Source organism: Coregonus clupeaformis, chromosome 24, assembly GCF_020615455.1.
Source record: "Coregonus clupeaformis isolate EN_2021a chromosome 24, ASM2061545v1, whole genome shotgun sequence".
Taxonomy (NCBI): domain Eukaryota; kingdom Metazoa; phylum Chordata; class Actinopteri; order Salmoniformes; family Salmonidae; genus Coregonus; species Coregonus clupeaformis.
Window position 1 is genome coordinate 23,433,883 of NC_059215.1, and position 18,167 is coordinate 23,452,049.

At 43.6% G+C, this 18,167-nt stretch overlaps 1 protein-coding gene across 4 annotated transcripts in view; it reads right to left on the reverse strand.

Moving 5' to 3' along the window:
- LOC121538434 (E3 ubiquitin-protein ligase MIB2) overlaps positions 1-18,167 on the reverse strand; it is a 78,354-nt gene that overhangs the window by 23,436 nt on the left and 36,751 nt on the right. For 2 of the 4 annotated variants that reach the window (XM_041846428.2, XM_041846427.2), the window contains exons 4-13: positions 13,597-13,703; positions 10,182-10,376; positions 9,038-9,180; positions 8,572-8,679; positions 8,324-8,428; positions 7,542-7,704; positions 6,558-6,691; positions 6,157-6,305; positions 5,599-5,755; positions 240-394 (exon numbers count right to left, since the gene is read on the reverse strand). In XM_041846428.2, coding sequence (XP_041702362.2) covers positions 240-394; positions 5,599-5,755; positions 6,157-6,305; positions 6,558-6,691; positions 7,542-7,704; positions 8,324-8,428; positions 8,572-8,679; positions 9,038-9,180; positions 10,182-10,376; positions 13,597-13,703 — 1,416 coding nt within the window. Of the gene's footprint in view, positions 1-239; positions 395-5,598; positions 5,756-6,156; positions 6,306-6,557; positions 6,692-7,541; positions 7,705-8,323; positions 8,429-8,571; positions 8,680-9,037; positions 9,181-10,181; positions 10,377-13,596; positions 13,704-14,492; positions 14,958-18,167 lie in introns of those variants that run through there. The other 2 variants (XM_041846431.2, XM_041846430.2) reach the window with 2 other exon arrangements.

Sequence of the window (18,167 nt, forward strand, 5' to 3'; positions counted from 1 at the left end):
GCCCCATGGGTCTCCTGGTCACGGCCGGCTGTGGATCGAACCCAAGGCTGTAGTGGCGCCTCAGCACTGCGATGCAGTGCCTTAGATCGCTGCTCCACTCAGGAGACCTGCGATATGAACATCTGGTTACCGCCCAACCCTAGTAGTGAAGTACTCACAGCTTGTTGCCTTTGAGGGCTGCATGGTATACTGTAGTATAGTGGGTATGGGGTAGTGTACGGTAGTAGTGTAGGACTCACAGCTTGTTGCCTTTGAGGGCTGCGTGGTGCAGCAGGTTGAAGCCGCGGTTGTTCTGCTGGGTGAAGTCTATGTTGGGCACCACCACCAGGATCTCGATGATGTTCCGGAAGTCTTTGGCGATGACGTCGTGCAGCGGTGTGTCTCCGTACGAGTCCTGGTAGGACAGGAGGAGAAAGAAGTTAGCCCCGTAATAAATGATCTGGGATCAGTTTATTGTTGTAGCCCCTAATGGAGAGGGTTAGAATTTGGGCAGGGAGAGCTGATCCTAAATCTGTGCTGCACCTTGTCCTAACAGCAGCCCTTGAGGGATGAGAGACCTTGAGGCCTTCATTTGATTGTATTTGATCTTAGTTATACAGCAACGTTTTTATATCCTGCATACCGTTTCTATACCATTCTGGGGTATACGGTATTACTGGAAGGGGGGGGGGGATTGAATGTCTCTAGTCTGAGTACGAGTCTTTTTAGCTAACATTCCACTCCTTGTCACTCTCTGTCATTGCCAAAGAGACTTGCCTTTCGGCAATCTCAACATTCAATAAGGAGCTGGATTTGCGGCGGAGTTGCTCATGGGTTGTTGGAAATAACAATATTTTCCATGACAACATGTGGAGACTCGAAAATAGAATTAGAATTATAAACAAGCCAAAAACAAACATTTAACTGTTAGCTAAAGGGGGAGAAAGTAAGGAACTTGTCTGATGGGCCCTGCATTAAAGACCAAAATTGGTTAAAGAAAATTGTGATGAATAAAAAAGTATACCAGTTTAATTTTAGGACCAAAAAATTGACAGCTGTGCCATATACAGTGCATTCGGAAAGTATTCAGACCCCTTGACCTTTTCCACATTTTGTTATGTTACAGCCTTATTCTAAAATGGATTAAATTGTTTTTCCCCCCTCATCAATCTACACACAATACCCTATAATGAAAATTTAAATTATTATAAACAATTATTGCAACCAATAGAATGTTATATATATGGGGGATACGACCATCCCATCCCATCAGATTTCGCTGCAAAGAGACAATCATTAGATCATTTGTTTTGGTACTGTCCATATGCAGCTTGTTTTTGGTCCATTTGCAGCTTGTTTTGGCTGAAGAATTGCAACATTTACCTGGAGCTAACTACAGTGCCTTGCAAAAGTATTCAACCCCCTTGCCGTTTTTCCTATTTTGTTGCATTACAACCTGTCATTTAAATAGATTTTATTTGGATTTCATGTAATGGACATACACAAAATAGTCCAAATTGGTGAAGTGAAATGAAAACAATAATTTGTTTCAAAAAATTCTAAAAAATAAATAAATGGAAAAGTGGTGCGTGCATATGTATTCACCCCCTTTGCTATGAAGCCCATTAATAAGATCTGGTGCAACCAATTACCTTCAGAAGTCACATAGTTAAATAAAGTCCAATGTCTGCAATCTAAGTGTCACATGATCTGTCACATGATCTCAGTATATACAGTGGCTTGCGAAAGTATTTACCCCCCTTGGCATTTTTCCTATTTTGTTGCCTAACAACCTGGAATTAAAATTGATTTTTGGGGGGTTTGTATCATTTGATTTACACAACATGCCTACCACTTTGAAGATGCAAAATATATATTTTTGTTGAATGGGTTCCGCAGGTGTACAGCAATCTTTAAGTCATACCACAGATTCTCAATTGGATTGAGGTCTGGGCTTTGACTAGGCCATTCCAAGACATTTAAATGTTTCCCCTTAAACCACTCAAGTTGTTGCTTTAGCAGTATGCTTAGGGTCATTGTCCTGCTGGAAGGTGAACCTCCGTCCCAGTCTCAAATCTCTGGAAGACTGAAACAGGTTTCCCTCAAGAATTTCCCTGTATTTAGCGCCATTCATCATTCCTTCAATTCTGACCAGTTTCCCAGTCCCTGCCGATGAAAAACATCCCCACAGCATGATGCTGCCACCACCATGCTTTACTGTGGGGATAGTATTCTCGGGGTGATGAGAGGTGTTGGGTTTGCGCCAGACATAGTGTTTTCCTTGATGGCCAAAAAGCTCAATTTTAGTCTCATCTGACCAGAGTACCTTCTTCCATATGTTTGGGGAGTCTCCCACATGCCTTTTGGCGAACACCAAACGTGTTTGCTGATGTTGTTCTTTAAGCAATGGCTTTTTTCTGGCCACTCTTCCGTAAAGCCCAGCTCTGTGGAGTGTACGGCTTAAAGTGGTCCTATGGACAGATACTCCAATCCCCGCTGTGGAGCTTTGCAGCTCCTTCAGGGTTATCTTTGGTCTCTTTGTTGCCTTTCTGATGAATGCCCTCCTTGCCTGGTCCGTGAGTTTTGGTGGGCGGCCCTCTCTTGGCAGGTTTGTTGTGGTGCCATATTCTTTCAATTTTTAAATAATGGATTAAATGGTGCTCCGTGAGATGTTCAAAGTTTCTGATATTTTTTTATAACCCAACCCTGATCTATACTTTTTCACAACTTTGTCCCTGACCTGTTTGGAGAGCTACTTGGTCTTCATGGTGCCGCTTGCTTGGTGGTGCCCCTTGCTTAGTGGTGTTGCAGACTCTGGGGCCTATGCACTGCTGGGTGATTTGAAAAGTCAGTCGATCGATCAATAATATAATACTCTTAGCAAAAATGTTTATCTTTAATTTACAATCTGTAGAAACTATGAGAGTAGAAAGGTTCAGAACCTTTGTGAAACATCATAGCACAGTTGAAAAATATATGGCAAATAGAAATCAAAACTGGATGGTCTTCTGAGATACATGGGAGGGGTTGAGGGTAGCTGAAGGATGGTACTAAAAACAAACAAAAGATAACTATTGTAAAATATATTGTGTCCGTAAAATCTATATAGTATGTATAAGCTGGAAGTAGAAGCCTAAGTGTTGTTGTCCATTAGTTTACTCCAATTAGGGGAAGGGTGGTATGGTCAGGGGAAAATAATAAATAAATATATATATATATACAGTGCCTTTGGAAAGTATTCAGACCCCTTGTCCTTCTGGAAGGTTCTCCCATCTCCACAGAGGAACTCTAGAGCTCTGTCAGAGTGACCATCGGGTTCTTGGTCACCTCCCTGACCAAGGCTCTTCACCCCCGATTGCTCAGTTTGGCCGGTCGGCCAGCTCTAGTAAGAGTCTTGGTGGTTCCAAACTTATTCCATTTAAGAATGAGGGAGGCCACTGTGTTCTTGGGGATCTTCAATGCTGCAGAAATTTTTTTGTACCCTTCCCCAGATTCCTTCGACCTCATGGCTTGGTTTTTGCTCATGGCTTTCCTTCTTTATGCGTTTGAGCAAATCAGTTGTGTTGTGACAAGGTAGGGTTGGAATACAGAAGATAGCCCTATTTGGTAAAATACCAAGTCCATATTATGGCAAGAACAGCTCAAATAAGCAAAGAGAAACATTTTTTTGTACATTTTAGTCATTTAGCAGACGCTCTTATCCAGAGCGACTTACAGTGAGTGCATACATTTTTCATACTGACATGAAGGTCAGTCAATCCAGAACATTTCAAGAACTTTGAAAGTTTCTTCAAGTCCAGTCGCAAAAACCATCAAGCGCTATGATGAAACTGGCTCTCATGAGGACTGCCACAGGAAAGGAAGACCCAGAGTTACCTCTGCTGCAGAGGATAAGTTCATTAGAGTTAACCGCACCTCAGATTGCAGCCCAAATAAATGCTTCACAGAGTTCAATTAGCAGACACATCTCAACATCAACTGTTCAGAGGAGACTGTGTGAATCAGGCCTTCATGGTCGAATTGCTGCAAAGAAACCACTACTAAAGGACACCAATAATAAGAAGAGACTTGCTTGGACCAAGAAACGCAAGCAATGGACATTCGATCGGTGGAAACCTGTCCTTTGGTCTGACGAGTCTAAATTTGAGATTTTTGGTTCCAACCGACGTGTCTTTGTGAGACGCAGAATAGGTGAACGGATGATCTCTGCATGTGTGGTTCCCACCGTGAAGCATGGAGGAGGAGGTGTGATGGTGCTTTTCTGGTGACACTGTCTGTGATTTATTTAGAATTCAAGGCACACTTAACCAGCATGGCTACCACAGCATTCTGCAGCGATAACCCATCCCATCTGGTTTGCGCTTAGTGGGACTATCATTTGTTTTTCAACAGGACCATGACCCAAAACACACCTCCAGTCTGTGTAAGGGCTATTTGACCAAGGAGAGTGATGGAGTGCTGCATCAGATGACCTGGCCTCCACAATCACCCGACCTCAACCCATTTGAGATGGTTTGGGATGAGTTGGACCGCAGAGTGAAAGAAAAGCAGCCAACAAGTGCTCAGCATATGTGGGAACTCATTCAAGACTGTTGCAAAAGCATTCCTCATCAAGCTGGTTGAGAGAATGCCAAGTGTGTGCAAAGCTGTCATCAAGGCAAAGGTACATTTAGATTTGTTTAACACTTTTTTGGTTACTACATGATTCCATATGTGTTATTTCATAGTTTTGATGTCTTCACTATTATTCTACAATGTAGAAAATAGTAAAAATTAAGAAAAACCCTTGAATGAGTGGGTGTGTCCAAACTTTTGACTGGTACTGTATATTTTTTGAAAATCATTCCGTCTAAATAAACGGTATTTCGCCCAAGCCTACTCGGAGTACTCATATATAGCAATGCTGCTCTTTTCTGTTACATTACGGCTCAGATACACACATACCACACACACAAACTCCAAGCAGCCATTCCACTCCAGCTGAACACGCACACTGCTTGAGCAGAAAAATGTAATATCCGAGCCGTACCCAAAACCAGAGACCAGTTGTGAGGCGTATTGAGCTGCTTCGAGATGTGGCCGTTTGATGAAAGCCCGACAAAGTTGGAAAGCTGTCTAAATGGCCTTAAAGAACTCAACAAGTGAGCACAAGACCCACACAGCCCTTATGGAGAAATGTTTCAGGCTGGGGGTGAATATGTGTGTGTCGATTTAAGATAAGATAGTACATTATTAATCCCCCAAAGGGGAAATGTTATTGCACTAGCCAATACATACAACAACAATAAATATACAGTAAAAACACAACAAATGACACAGACACTAAAAGCAGCACATCATCAATGAATATAAAAAACAAAGTGTTAAAATGCTTCATAGGAGAAAGATCTGCGGAAACATTCTGTTTTGCTCCGAGGTAAAATAAATATGTCTGCCATTGCACTCTATGCTGTTTAGTTTCTTGAGAGACGTGTGTGTGTTTGCACACGCACGTGTGTGTTTTGCATGTACGGGCAGTGAGCATGACAGAAGAAAGCATGAACCAAAGTAGTGAATTGCATAGGGAATATGATGCCATTTCAGATGCAGATAATGTAGTTCTTATTAGTGGGTACTGACCTGTAGGTTGATGTCGGCTGAGTGTTCCGACAGCACGCGCACCACGTCAGTGAAGCCCTTGTTGACGGCTATGTGCAGCGCCGTGCACATGGAGTTGTTGAGCAGGTTCACGTTGGCCCCCTTGCTCAGCAATAGCCGTGCAATCTCTGCCTGGTTTCTGCACACACACACACACACACACACACACACACACAGATAATGAGCAACAAAATGTATAGGCCTAAGCATAATCATTTTTCATATCTATTTAGGATATTCATTTAAATATCCTTTACTCAATGCATTTTCATATAATTGTTGTTGTTTTAATTGACTCATTCTGACAACAAAGTTCTGTTTTTAATAACTTATTTTAGGGGGGGTATATGGTGAGGGATTATGGACAACAGTAATGCCCATGTGTGATTGACTGTGTGTGTGTAGTGATTTCACTGAACCCAATGCACCCCAAATCCAATTAAATCCAGAGACCAACCCCCCCATAACTTGTTCGCTAACAATGTGAATACAGGGTACTTAAGACTGGCAACCTTGTGTGTGTGTGTGTGTTCCTCTCACCCGAAGGCCGTGTAATGCAGGGCAGTGTCTCCGTCCTCGTCCTTCACTTCGATGGAGCTGTTGGCTTGCAGCAGAGCCAGGACCACCTCCATGTGGCCCTGGTGGGCTGCCACCTGCAGCGCCGTCTTGCCCTGGTTCTTTATATCCACCTGGAGAGATGTAACACACAATCACATTAAGAGATGTAACACACAATCACATTAAGAGATGTAACACACAATCACATTAAGAGATGTAACACACAATCACAATAAGAGATGTAACACACAATCACATTAAGAGATGTAACACACAATCACATTAAGAGATGTAACACACAATCACAATCAGAGATGTAACACACAATCACAATAAGAGATGTTACACACACACAAAGTCTCCAGTGGTGGGAGTAAGCGCACCTTGTCAGGGTATTTCTGCACAAGCTCTCTGACTTTGTTGGCACTGCCATGTGCAGCCTCGATGACCAGCCGGCTGGGGTTGTCCTGCTCTGTAGACTGAGACAGCAGCTTCTCCAGGACTGAAATGACTGTGTCTGGAGAGAGAGATCAAGGGAGGGAGAAAGAGGGGTGGGGGTACACACAATCGACATTGAAGGGGAAGAGGGAGAGTGAAAAAAGATAATGTGGATGAATAAAGAGCAAGGGAAGGAGAAAGAAGAAAGAGAGAAGAAAGAAAGAGAGAGTGACATGTTAGTGATGGATTCCAGAGCATGGAGAACATGCATAGTTTATGCAGCGTTGCCCTCCAGGCCCCTCTAAACTCAGAGAGCACATACATACACAGAGTTACCAAGACGCTTTGTTAAGTCAAGTCAAAGCACAACCATTGGAATGAGTCAAAATGTCCCTGTGCACCCTAACCCAGCATTACGAGCCTCTCGTATCCTCTCTCTCTTCCACCATGATGTATATGACGGACACAGAAAAATGAGTGATTGAGCCAGGGCACCCAAGACTGGTAGGAGAACCACACATTCACATACAGACACATGAGGAGCAGTAGAGGCACATATGCTAATGAGGCCTATGTAGCTTGCCTCCAACATGCAGGGACATGATATAGAGAGAAAAAACAGGCATTTCAGAGACATGCAAATGACGTGCAAATGAAACCCGTTCGTCATGCATGCGGAGACAGTGACCAGGCGAAACAGCGTTATGAGTGGCCGTATATGCAACAGACAGCCACTGTCACAGCCCTTGGTCAGTTGTACATGCATAGCTTGCAGCTATAGTGCTGGAAGAAGAGGGAGGGGGTTCATGGGGAATTCAGGGAAAGTGAGAATAAGGAAATGGAAGGACAGATAAAAAGCAGAGCTTGCTGGATGACTGTTGGATAAGAGGCCCCCTTCCTCCTGTTTGCGAGGTCTCAGTAGTCCTTACTTCCGGATACGTTGTGATTCTCGGCCGTCATGAGGTTGGCGTCCACCTCCACGGGTTGGGTCGAGAGGCACGCCGGGTTAAAGGTCCACGTCTGGCCGTTGAAGGCCACGCGCAGGTCCCCATCAGCGTACACCTTCAGCACCTTGCCCACCTGCCCCAGGGCCTGACGGTAGAGGAGGGGGTATAGAAAACAAAAGGAGGAAGAGGGGTGGGGGACAGAGGAGAGAGAGGGAGATAAGGAAGGAGAGAGGGGGAGAGTGAAAAGACAGTGATACTGACAGTGTTTGGACACCAGATAGGTAGGTAGGACTATGGACTCAATACACTTTAAAAGTTCCTCTCTTTGTCTCCATTCCATCATGACCAATAGGACAAGATATTAGGTATAAACACCTATCACAGGCCATGAAGGAGAGGAAGCGTTTCAGAGAACCTCCATCAAACCATGACTGTCATCTTGCCATCTAAAATGCACTCTTTTTAGTTACCCATGCCACTCTGGGAAAGTCTCAGGGCTTTTATTTATAGGTAATTAATCAGGATGCTTTGCTTTCACAGAAGCCATAAGCTTGTTTACCGGTAGTCCCCGAGGCACAAAAGGCATTTTTCCACTGTGGGTCACTGCCTCTAATCCAGAGGGCCGACTGCCAGAGGAGGCTTCGCACAATGGCATGACAGGAAGTTCATACCAGGCTAAAGAAACCTAGAAGAGAGGTCTGTGGCAGGCTATGGGAGGATAGTGCCAGGCTATGGAAAGTTAGTGTTAGGCTATGTCAACGTACGGGTGCCATGCTGTCTGTCCATTCTCCGTGGCCTGCCTGAAGCCTCTTAACACTGTCCATGTCTTCCAGCACACGCACCAGCTCGCCCACAACAAACGTGTTCACCTACGGCAAGAATGGGGAAGAGAGCAAATTGTTAGTGATATGATGCTAATCTGTCAGCATTAGCATCACATCGCTAACTAACGTTAACCTATAAGACCAAGCTGTGAGCCTGTATTCATATCCCACTGGTAGAGGTAGACTACCTTGGTTAGGGCCCCTGGGTGGAAGGTCCAGCGGATGTTGTTGCTGTACTGGACTCGGACATCTCCCCGGTCAGTGATTCTGTGTACCGTCCCGATTCTGCAGGTGTACTGTAAACACACAAATCAGATTTGATTTGCAGTCGCAGATTGTGGCCGGCCTTGACCTTATTGTTTCGCTGGCTCGATTAATTTGAAAGTAATAAGTGCTTGTTGGTTTTGCACACCTGAGACCATTCACGCCAGCGACATTACATAAAGCTGGGTTCAAAGGTTCAAAATGGGGATACGGTACTCAGAATGTGAAGTAACATTTGTCTAACATGACACATGCAGCACAGTGATAATGTGGTAAACACTTAAAAGTAGTTCTACAACTGGAGAAAGCTTGGAATGAGGTCAGACTCTTTTGATAAAATTCTGTCAGAGAAATTCCACCATTTGACTTGGAGGGAGTTTAGTTTAGTACCTCTGCCATTTTGGGGTTCCACCCACCGTGGCCCTCCTGCATCTGTCTGAGGATGTCCACCTCCAGGAGACACTTCACCTTGTCCCCCTGGTTGAAGGTGTGGCCTTCTGCACTCTCCTGCCTCTGCAGTTCTGCGTGCTCACCTGTGTACACACAAACCATAGATAAACACACACAACTCTACACACACATGCATAGGCCAACTCTACACTGCAGTGCCTTCATACTGATCTACAGAGTATACAAAACATTAAGAACACCTGCCAGTCTGACCAGGTGAAAGCTTTGATCCCTTATTGATGTCTCTTGTTAAATCCACTTCAAATCAGTGTAGATGAAGGGGAGGAGACCGGTTAAAGAAGGAATTTTAAGCCTTGAGATAATTGAGACATGGATTGTGTATGTGTGCGATTCAGAGGGTGAATGGGCAAGACAAAATATTTAAGTGCCTTTAAAATGGGTATGGTAGTAGGTGCCAGGCGCAACAGTTTGTGTCAAGAACTGCAATGCTGCTGGGTTTTACACGCTCAACAGTTTCCTGTGTGTATCAAGAAATGGTCCACCACGCAAAGGACATCCGGCCAACTTGACACAACTGTGGGAAGCATTGGAGTCAACATGGGCCAGTATCCCTGTGGAACGCTTTCGACACCTTGTATAGTCCATGTCTCAACGAATTGAGGCTGTTCTGAGAGCAAAGTGTGGGGTGGGGGGGCAACTCAATATTAGGAAGGTGTTAATAATGTTTGGTTTACTCAGTGTATAGCAGGGGTGTCAAACATGCCCAAATGAATTGTTGGGGGGAATAAAACCTAATCAAAATTGTGTATAAATTATAATGGACCTACATTTAGAAATCTCTTTACTCTGTCCAGCTTGCTAACAGTCATCGAAACTAAAGCTAGAAAGTCAGGGAGTATTCAAAATTCCAAAAGCGATAGATAGGACAATTTTTTGCAAATATTGATGGCGAGGAAATAATACATTAAGTGCGGCCCTCCAGACCTCAGTGAAGACCAAATGCGGCCCGCGGGGCAACACGAGTTTGACACCCCTGATCTATAGGATACATAAACTATTTTCTAGAATTACGAAAACAAGCATGTCTCCTTAACAAAGTCTATACCCCCCCCTAGTTTCATACCCAGCTTTGGTAGGTGGTCTTTGTAGTAGAAGCCTCCCTGGACGTCAGACACGTATTTGAGGTCTACCTTGCCCTTGTGACCCATTCGGTAGACGTTGGTGGTACCATTGGACCAGGTGACACTGGCCACACTGCGACCGGACTCTGTGTCCCAGCCACGGATGTCTACCACCTTCCCAACCTTACCCTCTCCTCCTGCACACGCACATACAGTGTAGAAGTGTGGGAGGAGAGAAAGAGCGAAGACAGCAAGAGAAAGAATAGGCTTATTGGGGAAAAATTAGGAATGATGAGAAGATAAATAGTTAGGGTGAATATATCAAACACAATCATTTTATTTTGTGTCGTTTGATTCTGTGCGCAGGCAGGAAATGACCACTTCAAAAAGACACAATGTTAAAACAGGAAATGGTGCCCATCAACGTTTCACATCCAAATGTTCAACCTATTTCTGGGAACACAGCACACAAATCTGGTCAATTCTAGACTTGGCTAATTCAACACATCACATACCGAAAACAAGAAACAACTAGTGAGGATCGTGACTCAAATCGGTGCTCTGGATGCTGAGAAAGGCTCAAAGACCAATCAGATAGTGCCTTCAGAAAGTATATTTTTCCGCATTTTGTTGTGTTACAGCCTGAATTTAAAATTGATTAAATTGAGATTCTTTGTCACTGGCTTACACACAATACCCCATAACGTCAAAGTGGAATTATGTTTTTCGAATGTCTTACAAATGTATTAAAAATGAAAAGCTGAAATGTCTTGAGTCAATAAGTATTCAACCCCTTTGTTATGGCAAGCCTAAATAAGTTCAGGAGTAAAAATGTGCTTAACAGGTCACATAATACGTTTCATGGACTAACTATGTGCAATAATAGTGTTTAACATGATTGTTGAATGACTACCTCATCTCTGTACCCCACACATACAATTATCTGTAAGGTCCCTCAGTCGAGCAGTGAATTTCAACCAAAGATTCAACCACAAAGAAGGAGGTTTTCCAATGCCTCGCAAAGAAGGGCACCTATTGGTAGATGGGGAAAAAATAAAAAAAGCAGACACTGAATATCCCTTTGAGCATGGTGAAGTTATTAATTACACTTTGGATGGTGTATTAATAAACCCAGTCACTACAAAGATACAGCCATCCTTCCTAACTCAGTTGCCGGAGAGGAAGAAAAGCGCTCAGGGATTTCGCCATGAGGTCAATGGTGACATAGTTTTATGGCTGTGATAGGAAAAAACTGAGGATGGATCAACAAAATGTTTAGTTACTCCACAATAAGAACCTAATTTACAGAGTGAAAAGGAGGAAGCCTGTACAGAATAAAAATATTCAAAAACATGCATCCTGTTTGCAAAAAGACACTAAAGTAATACTACAAAAAATGTGGCAAAGCAATTAACTTTTTGTCCTGAATACAAAGTGCTATGTCTGGGGTAAATCCAAAACAACACATTACTGAGTACCACTCTCCATATTTTCAAGCATAGTGGAGGCTGCATCATGTTATGGGTATGCTTGTAATCATTAAAGACTGGGGAGTTTTTCAGGATAAAAAAAAAGAACCTGGTTCAGTATGCTTTCCACCAGACACTGGGAGATGAATTCACCTTTCAGCAGGACAATAACCTAAAACACAAGGCCAAATCTACACCGGAGTTGCTTACCAAGAAGACCGTGAATGTTCCTGAGTGGCCGAGTTACAGTTTTGACTTAAATCTACTTGAAAATCTATGGCAAGATCGGAAAATGGTTGTCTAGCAATGATCAACAAGCAATATGACAGAGCTTGAAGAATTTTGAATGTAATAATGGGAAACTGTTGCACAATTCAGGTGTGGAAATCTCTTAGAGACTTACCCACAAAGACTCACTTTTGTAATCACTGCCAAAGGTATAGACTCAGGGGTGTGAATACTTATGTTAATGAGATATTTCTGTATTTAATTTTCAATCAATTTGCTAACATTTCTAAAAACATGTTTTCACTGTCATTATGGGGTATTGTGTGTAGATGGGCGGGGGGAAAAAACAATTTAATCCATTTTGAATTCCGGCTGTAACAACAAAATGTGGAATAAGTCAAGGGGTGTAAGTATGAAAAATGTATGCACTCACTAACTGTAAGTCGCTCTGGATAAGAGCGTCTGCTAAATGACTAAAATGTAAAATGTAATGTAAAATGTAAATACTTTCTGAAGGCACTGTAATCTGAACAGACAGTGAACATTGGCCATCTTTCAACAAGGTTTTTCCAATCATCCCTTTGAATCTGGTTAGAAGTGAAAAATAAAATAAAAATAATAATAAACAGAACACAAAACAAAGCACACGTACAGGCTGGGGCTAGCACCACTCACATTCTCAGACTACTGTACCAGACACGAGAGAAAGTACAATAAAATACATTGATTTACTAACCACCACGATACATTTCTACTTTACTACTTACTGACAGTCAAATTCAAATGTCATCAAATACTACGTTCAGTTTCCACCACAAAGCGAGAGCCTGGCATTGTATATCTTAGATTACGCAGGTTACATCAAGGATTACAAAGTCATCAAGGATTACACAGCCTGCCAGGTAACCTAAGGACAGGACTCATGGAAAGTGACAGGCTCTCTTCTGACCATGCCAAGAATGTCCCTATGCACTTACCACATTCTGCGTAAAGACTGATGATGACTGACTTAGTGGTTCATTTTCAAAGACACTAAAAGGACATTTTGACTCATTCGCCAGTGCTTTAGCACAGAGAAGAACCAATGCCATTCCCGGTTCTGACCCCACATGAAGTAATAGAAAGAGCTAATGACAGATTTTGCCATCCCTAAAGGCAATGATATTCAAGGGTTTTGAAATGGAAAGAAACAGGGGCAATCAAACTTCCCACAGATGGAGATTCTGCAAATAGTTATGTTTGTACTTGTATGGCAAATCTGTTTCTTCACTAATGATTTGCCATTGAGAGTCAAATTCTCTTGACTCTTTAAAACCACGTCCCAAAACAGTAAATAACCCCAAATACCATTTTGTCCTGTCTGGAGTTGCAGCACATGCTATAATTAGAATTAATGTGACTTCTTTGTATATTCCGCTACACTAGAGGGGAATCTGTACGAAAGGGAAAATAAACCTTGCTCATGTGAACACAGCTCTTTAAGAAACATCTGTTAAAACAGACTCAATGAGATACTTTTGGGTTGGGGATAAATCCTGAAGCACTAAGCACAAACACACCAGTTCACACTGTCACATTGTAGGTAATAAGATAACCTTAGAGACAATGGAATTAGGTTATGGGGTCATGGTGAAACAGTTTGAACAACAACACTGCCACACTGGTAAACAAGAGGCCCTGGTCAGTATGGATGGATTGCTCCGCTCACTCCCTCACTCACCGTCTTGGTTGCCCCAGTCCCAGTCGGGTCCGCGTACCACTTTCACCCCCTGGAAGATTCCTTTGAGGATGATCCGTGGGAGATTCTGCCTCGGGGCCAAGCACACTCTGTGAAAGGCAAAAAGTAAAAAACACATTCTCCATGAAGCACTATGGCAGGACGACTGCATTATAACTTCTTATACAACATGATAACAAGTTATAATGCTGTTATACAACATGATAGAGTGTATGCAGAATGTTCTGTCCAAATGACATTGTCCAATTTCAGAAACCGAAAACCACTGACCGACATATGCTTGTTCCAAATGCATCGCTTATCGGCCACCAGAAAAACACAAGCTAAAACCCTCTAAAACGTATAGCTATCTTGAATAAGTAAGCCAACCGTCTGGCCTACATTAAGTTCCACTAAGTGGCACAGGCAAACAAGCCACATTTAACGCTCTCTGGCTTAAAGACACGCTATGTCACACACACTAGCCAGAAAGTCAGAGAGGACCATAAGATACAACAATGTTGTGGCTATGGTACTGAGAAACACTCAGAGGACACTTGAATTAGTAAGGGTGGTGGGGAGACAAAGGGAAGTCTTATGTGGTGGGTACTTGCCAAGGGAAGATGGTGTACATGTGCTCGATTGCTCGTCTAAATTAAAGAGAGGTCTTTGTTTTTGATGGGTCGTTCAGCATTGCTGAGGGCTGAGAGGCGCCTTAAACTGAAAACGCATGCTGCGAAACCATTAACTGCTCAACAGAGGACATCAATCTCATGTCAACAACACAACCAAGCAGAATATGGTTGCAAAACCGGGACTTGTTTGACAGGATCAGGCCGGCAGTTACATCAAATTCTTCAGAAATCAGAAGGGAGGGGGGGGTCTTGGAGGAGACATACCTTATGGTAAAAATTTGGTCAGATCTCAAAGGGGCAAAGGAACTGCCTATTCCCATACTTTATCGGCAAGGTCAGCATCCAGGTTTCATTCTGCCATGCAGCTTGGGAAGAGACACGGGACTTGAATTCCCATCAATCCACTATAATCAAAGTAAAACAATCATCTACTGGCGGTCTTCCTCTGGGATAAAGAGAGGCTTTGCAACTCCTACGCGTTGCTCCCCATTCGGCTGCGCACGGGCGTCATAGTCCATCAACGCAAAAGCGTACATTTACGAAGCTAGCCATGGTTATCTTCCGAATGCATTGGGTCAACTTGTGAGGCACTGGGGCCCTATAGAAAAAGAAGCCAGTGGCACCTTTGCTTATTGGTGGCTTACTGTAGACTGACAGTAAATCCCAGTGTGGGCCGTGTGGCCGGGGCTGGGACAGTGGGGAGGTGAGGTGGAGTGTGTCTAAAAGCAGAGCTTTGAGGCCTAATCCCTAGACAGCAGGGCAATCAGGAAGCAGGACATCAGAGAGCACAGCTAAGAGTGTGTGTGTTCCAAGAATACACCCACATCACCAAGGAGACACAACATAAGGCCCTTGACATGATAATCCACACCCGTAAATAAAAATCATGAAACTCATGTTAATTTGGTGAGAGCCTATGTTCTATCAGTGGGTAAAATAACTATTTTCAGGAAATCAGGAAATCATGTAGGAACTTTTCATACCTACAGTGCCTTCGGAAAGTATTCAGACCCCTTGACTTTTTCCACATTTTGTTAGGTTACAGCCTTATTCTAAAATTGATTAAATTGATTTTTTTCCCTCGTCAATCTACACGCAATACCCCATAATGACAAAGCAAAAACAGGTTTAGACATTTCTGCAACCAAAAAACAAACAAAAAAGAAACGGATATATCACATTTACATAAGTATTCAGACCCTTTACTCAGTACTTTGTTGACGCACCTTTGGCAGCGATTACAGCCTCGAGTCTTCTTGGGTATGACGCAACAAGCTTGGCACACCTGTATTTGGGGAGTTTCTCCTTTTCTTCTCTGCAGATCCTCTCAAGCTCTGTCAGGTTGGATGGGGAGTGTTGCTGCACAGCTATTTTCAGGTCTCTCTATAGATGTTCAATCGGGTTCAAGTCCGGGCTCTGGCTGGGCCACTCAAGGGCATTTAGAGACTTGTCCTGAAGCAACTCCTGTGTTGTCTTGGCTGTGTGCTTAGGGTCGTTGTCCTGTTGGAAAGTGAACCTTTGCCCCAGTATGAGGTCCTGAGCGCTCTGGAGCAGGTTCAAGGATCTCTCTGTACTTTGCTCCGTTCATCTTTGCCTCGATCCTGCCTAGTCTCCCTGCCGCTGAAACACATCCCCACAGCATGATGCTGCCACCACGCTTCACCGTAGGGATGATGCCAGGTTTCCTCCAGATGTGACGCTTGGCATCAGGCCAAAGAGTTCAATCTTTGTTTCATCAGACCAGAGAATCTTGTTTCTCACGGTCTGAGAGTCTTTAAGTGCCTTTTGAGAAAAACTCCAAGCGGGCTGTCATGTGCCTTTTACTGAGGAGTTGCTTCCACCTGGCAAATCTACCATAAAGGCCTGACTGGTGGAGTGCTGCAGAGATGGTTGTCCTTTTGGAAGGTTCTCCCATCTCCACAGAGGAACTCTAGAGCTCTGTCAGAGTGACCATCGGGTTCTTGGTCACCTCCCTGACCAAGGCCCTTCTCCCCCGATTGCTCAGTTTGGCCAGGTTGCCAGGTCTCGGACGAGACTTGGTGGTTCCAAACTTCTTCCATTTAAGAATGATGGAGGCCAATGTGTTCTTGGGGACCTTCAATGCTGCAGAAATGTTTTGGTACCCTTCCCCAGATCTGTGCCTCAAAACAATCCTGTCTCAGAGCTCTACAGACAATTCCTTTGATCTCATGGCTTGGTTTTTGCTCTGACATGCACTGTCAACTGTGGGACCTTATATAGACAGGTGTGTGCCTTTCCAAATCATGTCCAATCAATTGAATTTACCACCGGTGGACTCCAGTCAAGTTGTAGAAACATCAAGGATGATCAATGGAAACAGGATGCACCTGAGCTCAATTTCGAGTCTCATAGCAAAGGGTCTGAATACTTATGTAAATAAGGTATTTGTTTTTATATTCTTTATAAATGTACAAACATTTCAAAAAACCTATTTTTGCTTTGTCATTATGGGGTAATGTGTGTAGATTGCTGAGGAATTGTTTTTATTTAATCCATTTTAGAATAAGGCTGTAAAGTAACAAAATGTGGAAAAAGTCAAGGGGTCTGAATACTTTCCGAAGGCACTGTACAAGGTCCTCGACAATGATAGGGGATAACACACTCCCTACACCAAATCAGCCAATAGATGGTATGGGCATACTTGTCTAAAACACATCCAATCCATTTATATCGTCATGACGAAGTATATATTTCACTTACATGTGCTCAATCTAAACAGTGCACCAAATTATTCAACTCAGTTTTTCCTTCAAGTACCATCAGGCAATGCGCCCTGTGTGTCTGTTGGAAAGGGATGTTGTTGCCATAGCAACGTCTGCACTTTGCACGCAGACTGAGACGAACTGCAGGCAGGTTCAACATGGTGAGATTGTAGACTCCTAAATTGATAGTGCAGTTTGTTTAGTTGTACTCCCTGTTCACCCATGACTGCATGGCCAGGCACGACTCCAACACCATCATTAAGTTTGCCGACGACACAACAGTGGTAGGCCTGATCAGACAGCCTATAGGGATGAGGTCATAGACCTGGCCGTGTGGTGCCAGGATAACAACCTCTCTCTCAACGTGACAAAGACAAAGGAGATGATTGTGGACTACAGGGAAAAAAAAGAGGACTGAGCACGCCCCCATTCTCATCGACGGGGCTGTAGTGGAACAGGTTGAGAGCTTCAAGTTCCTTTGTGTCCACATCACCAACGAACTATCATGGTCCAAACACACCAAGACAGTTGTGAAGAGGGCACGACAAACCTATTCCCCATCAGGAGACTGAAAAGATTTGGCATGGGTCCTCAGATCCTCAAAAAGTTCCATCGAGAGCATCCTGACTGGTTGCATCACCGCCTGGTATGGCAACTGCTCGGCCTCCGACCGCAAGGCACTACAGAGGGTAGTGCGTACGGCCCAGTACATAAATGGGGCCAAGCTTCCTGCCATCCAGGACCTCTATACCAGGCGGTGTCAGAGGAAGGCCCTCCAAATTGTCAAAGACTCCAGCCACCCTAGTCATAGACTGTTCTCTCTGGTACCGGAGCGCCAAGTCTAGGTCCAAAAGGCTTCTCAACAGCTTCTACCCCAAACCCATAAGACTCCTGAACAGCTAATCATGGCTACCCGGACTATTTGCACTGCCCCCCCACCCCCACCATCTTTTTACGCTGCTGCTACTCTGTTAATTATTTATGCATAGTCACTTTAACTCTAACCACATGTACATATTACCTCAACTACCTCAACTAGCTGGTGCCCCCGCACATTGACTCTGCACCGGTACCCCTCTGTATATAGCCTCCCTACTGTTATTTTATTTTACTTCTGCTCTTTTTTTCTCTCAACACTTTTTTGTTTTGTTGTTTTATTTTACTTTTTTATTTAAAAAATTAATGCATTGTTGGTTAAGGGCTGTAAAAAATTTGA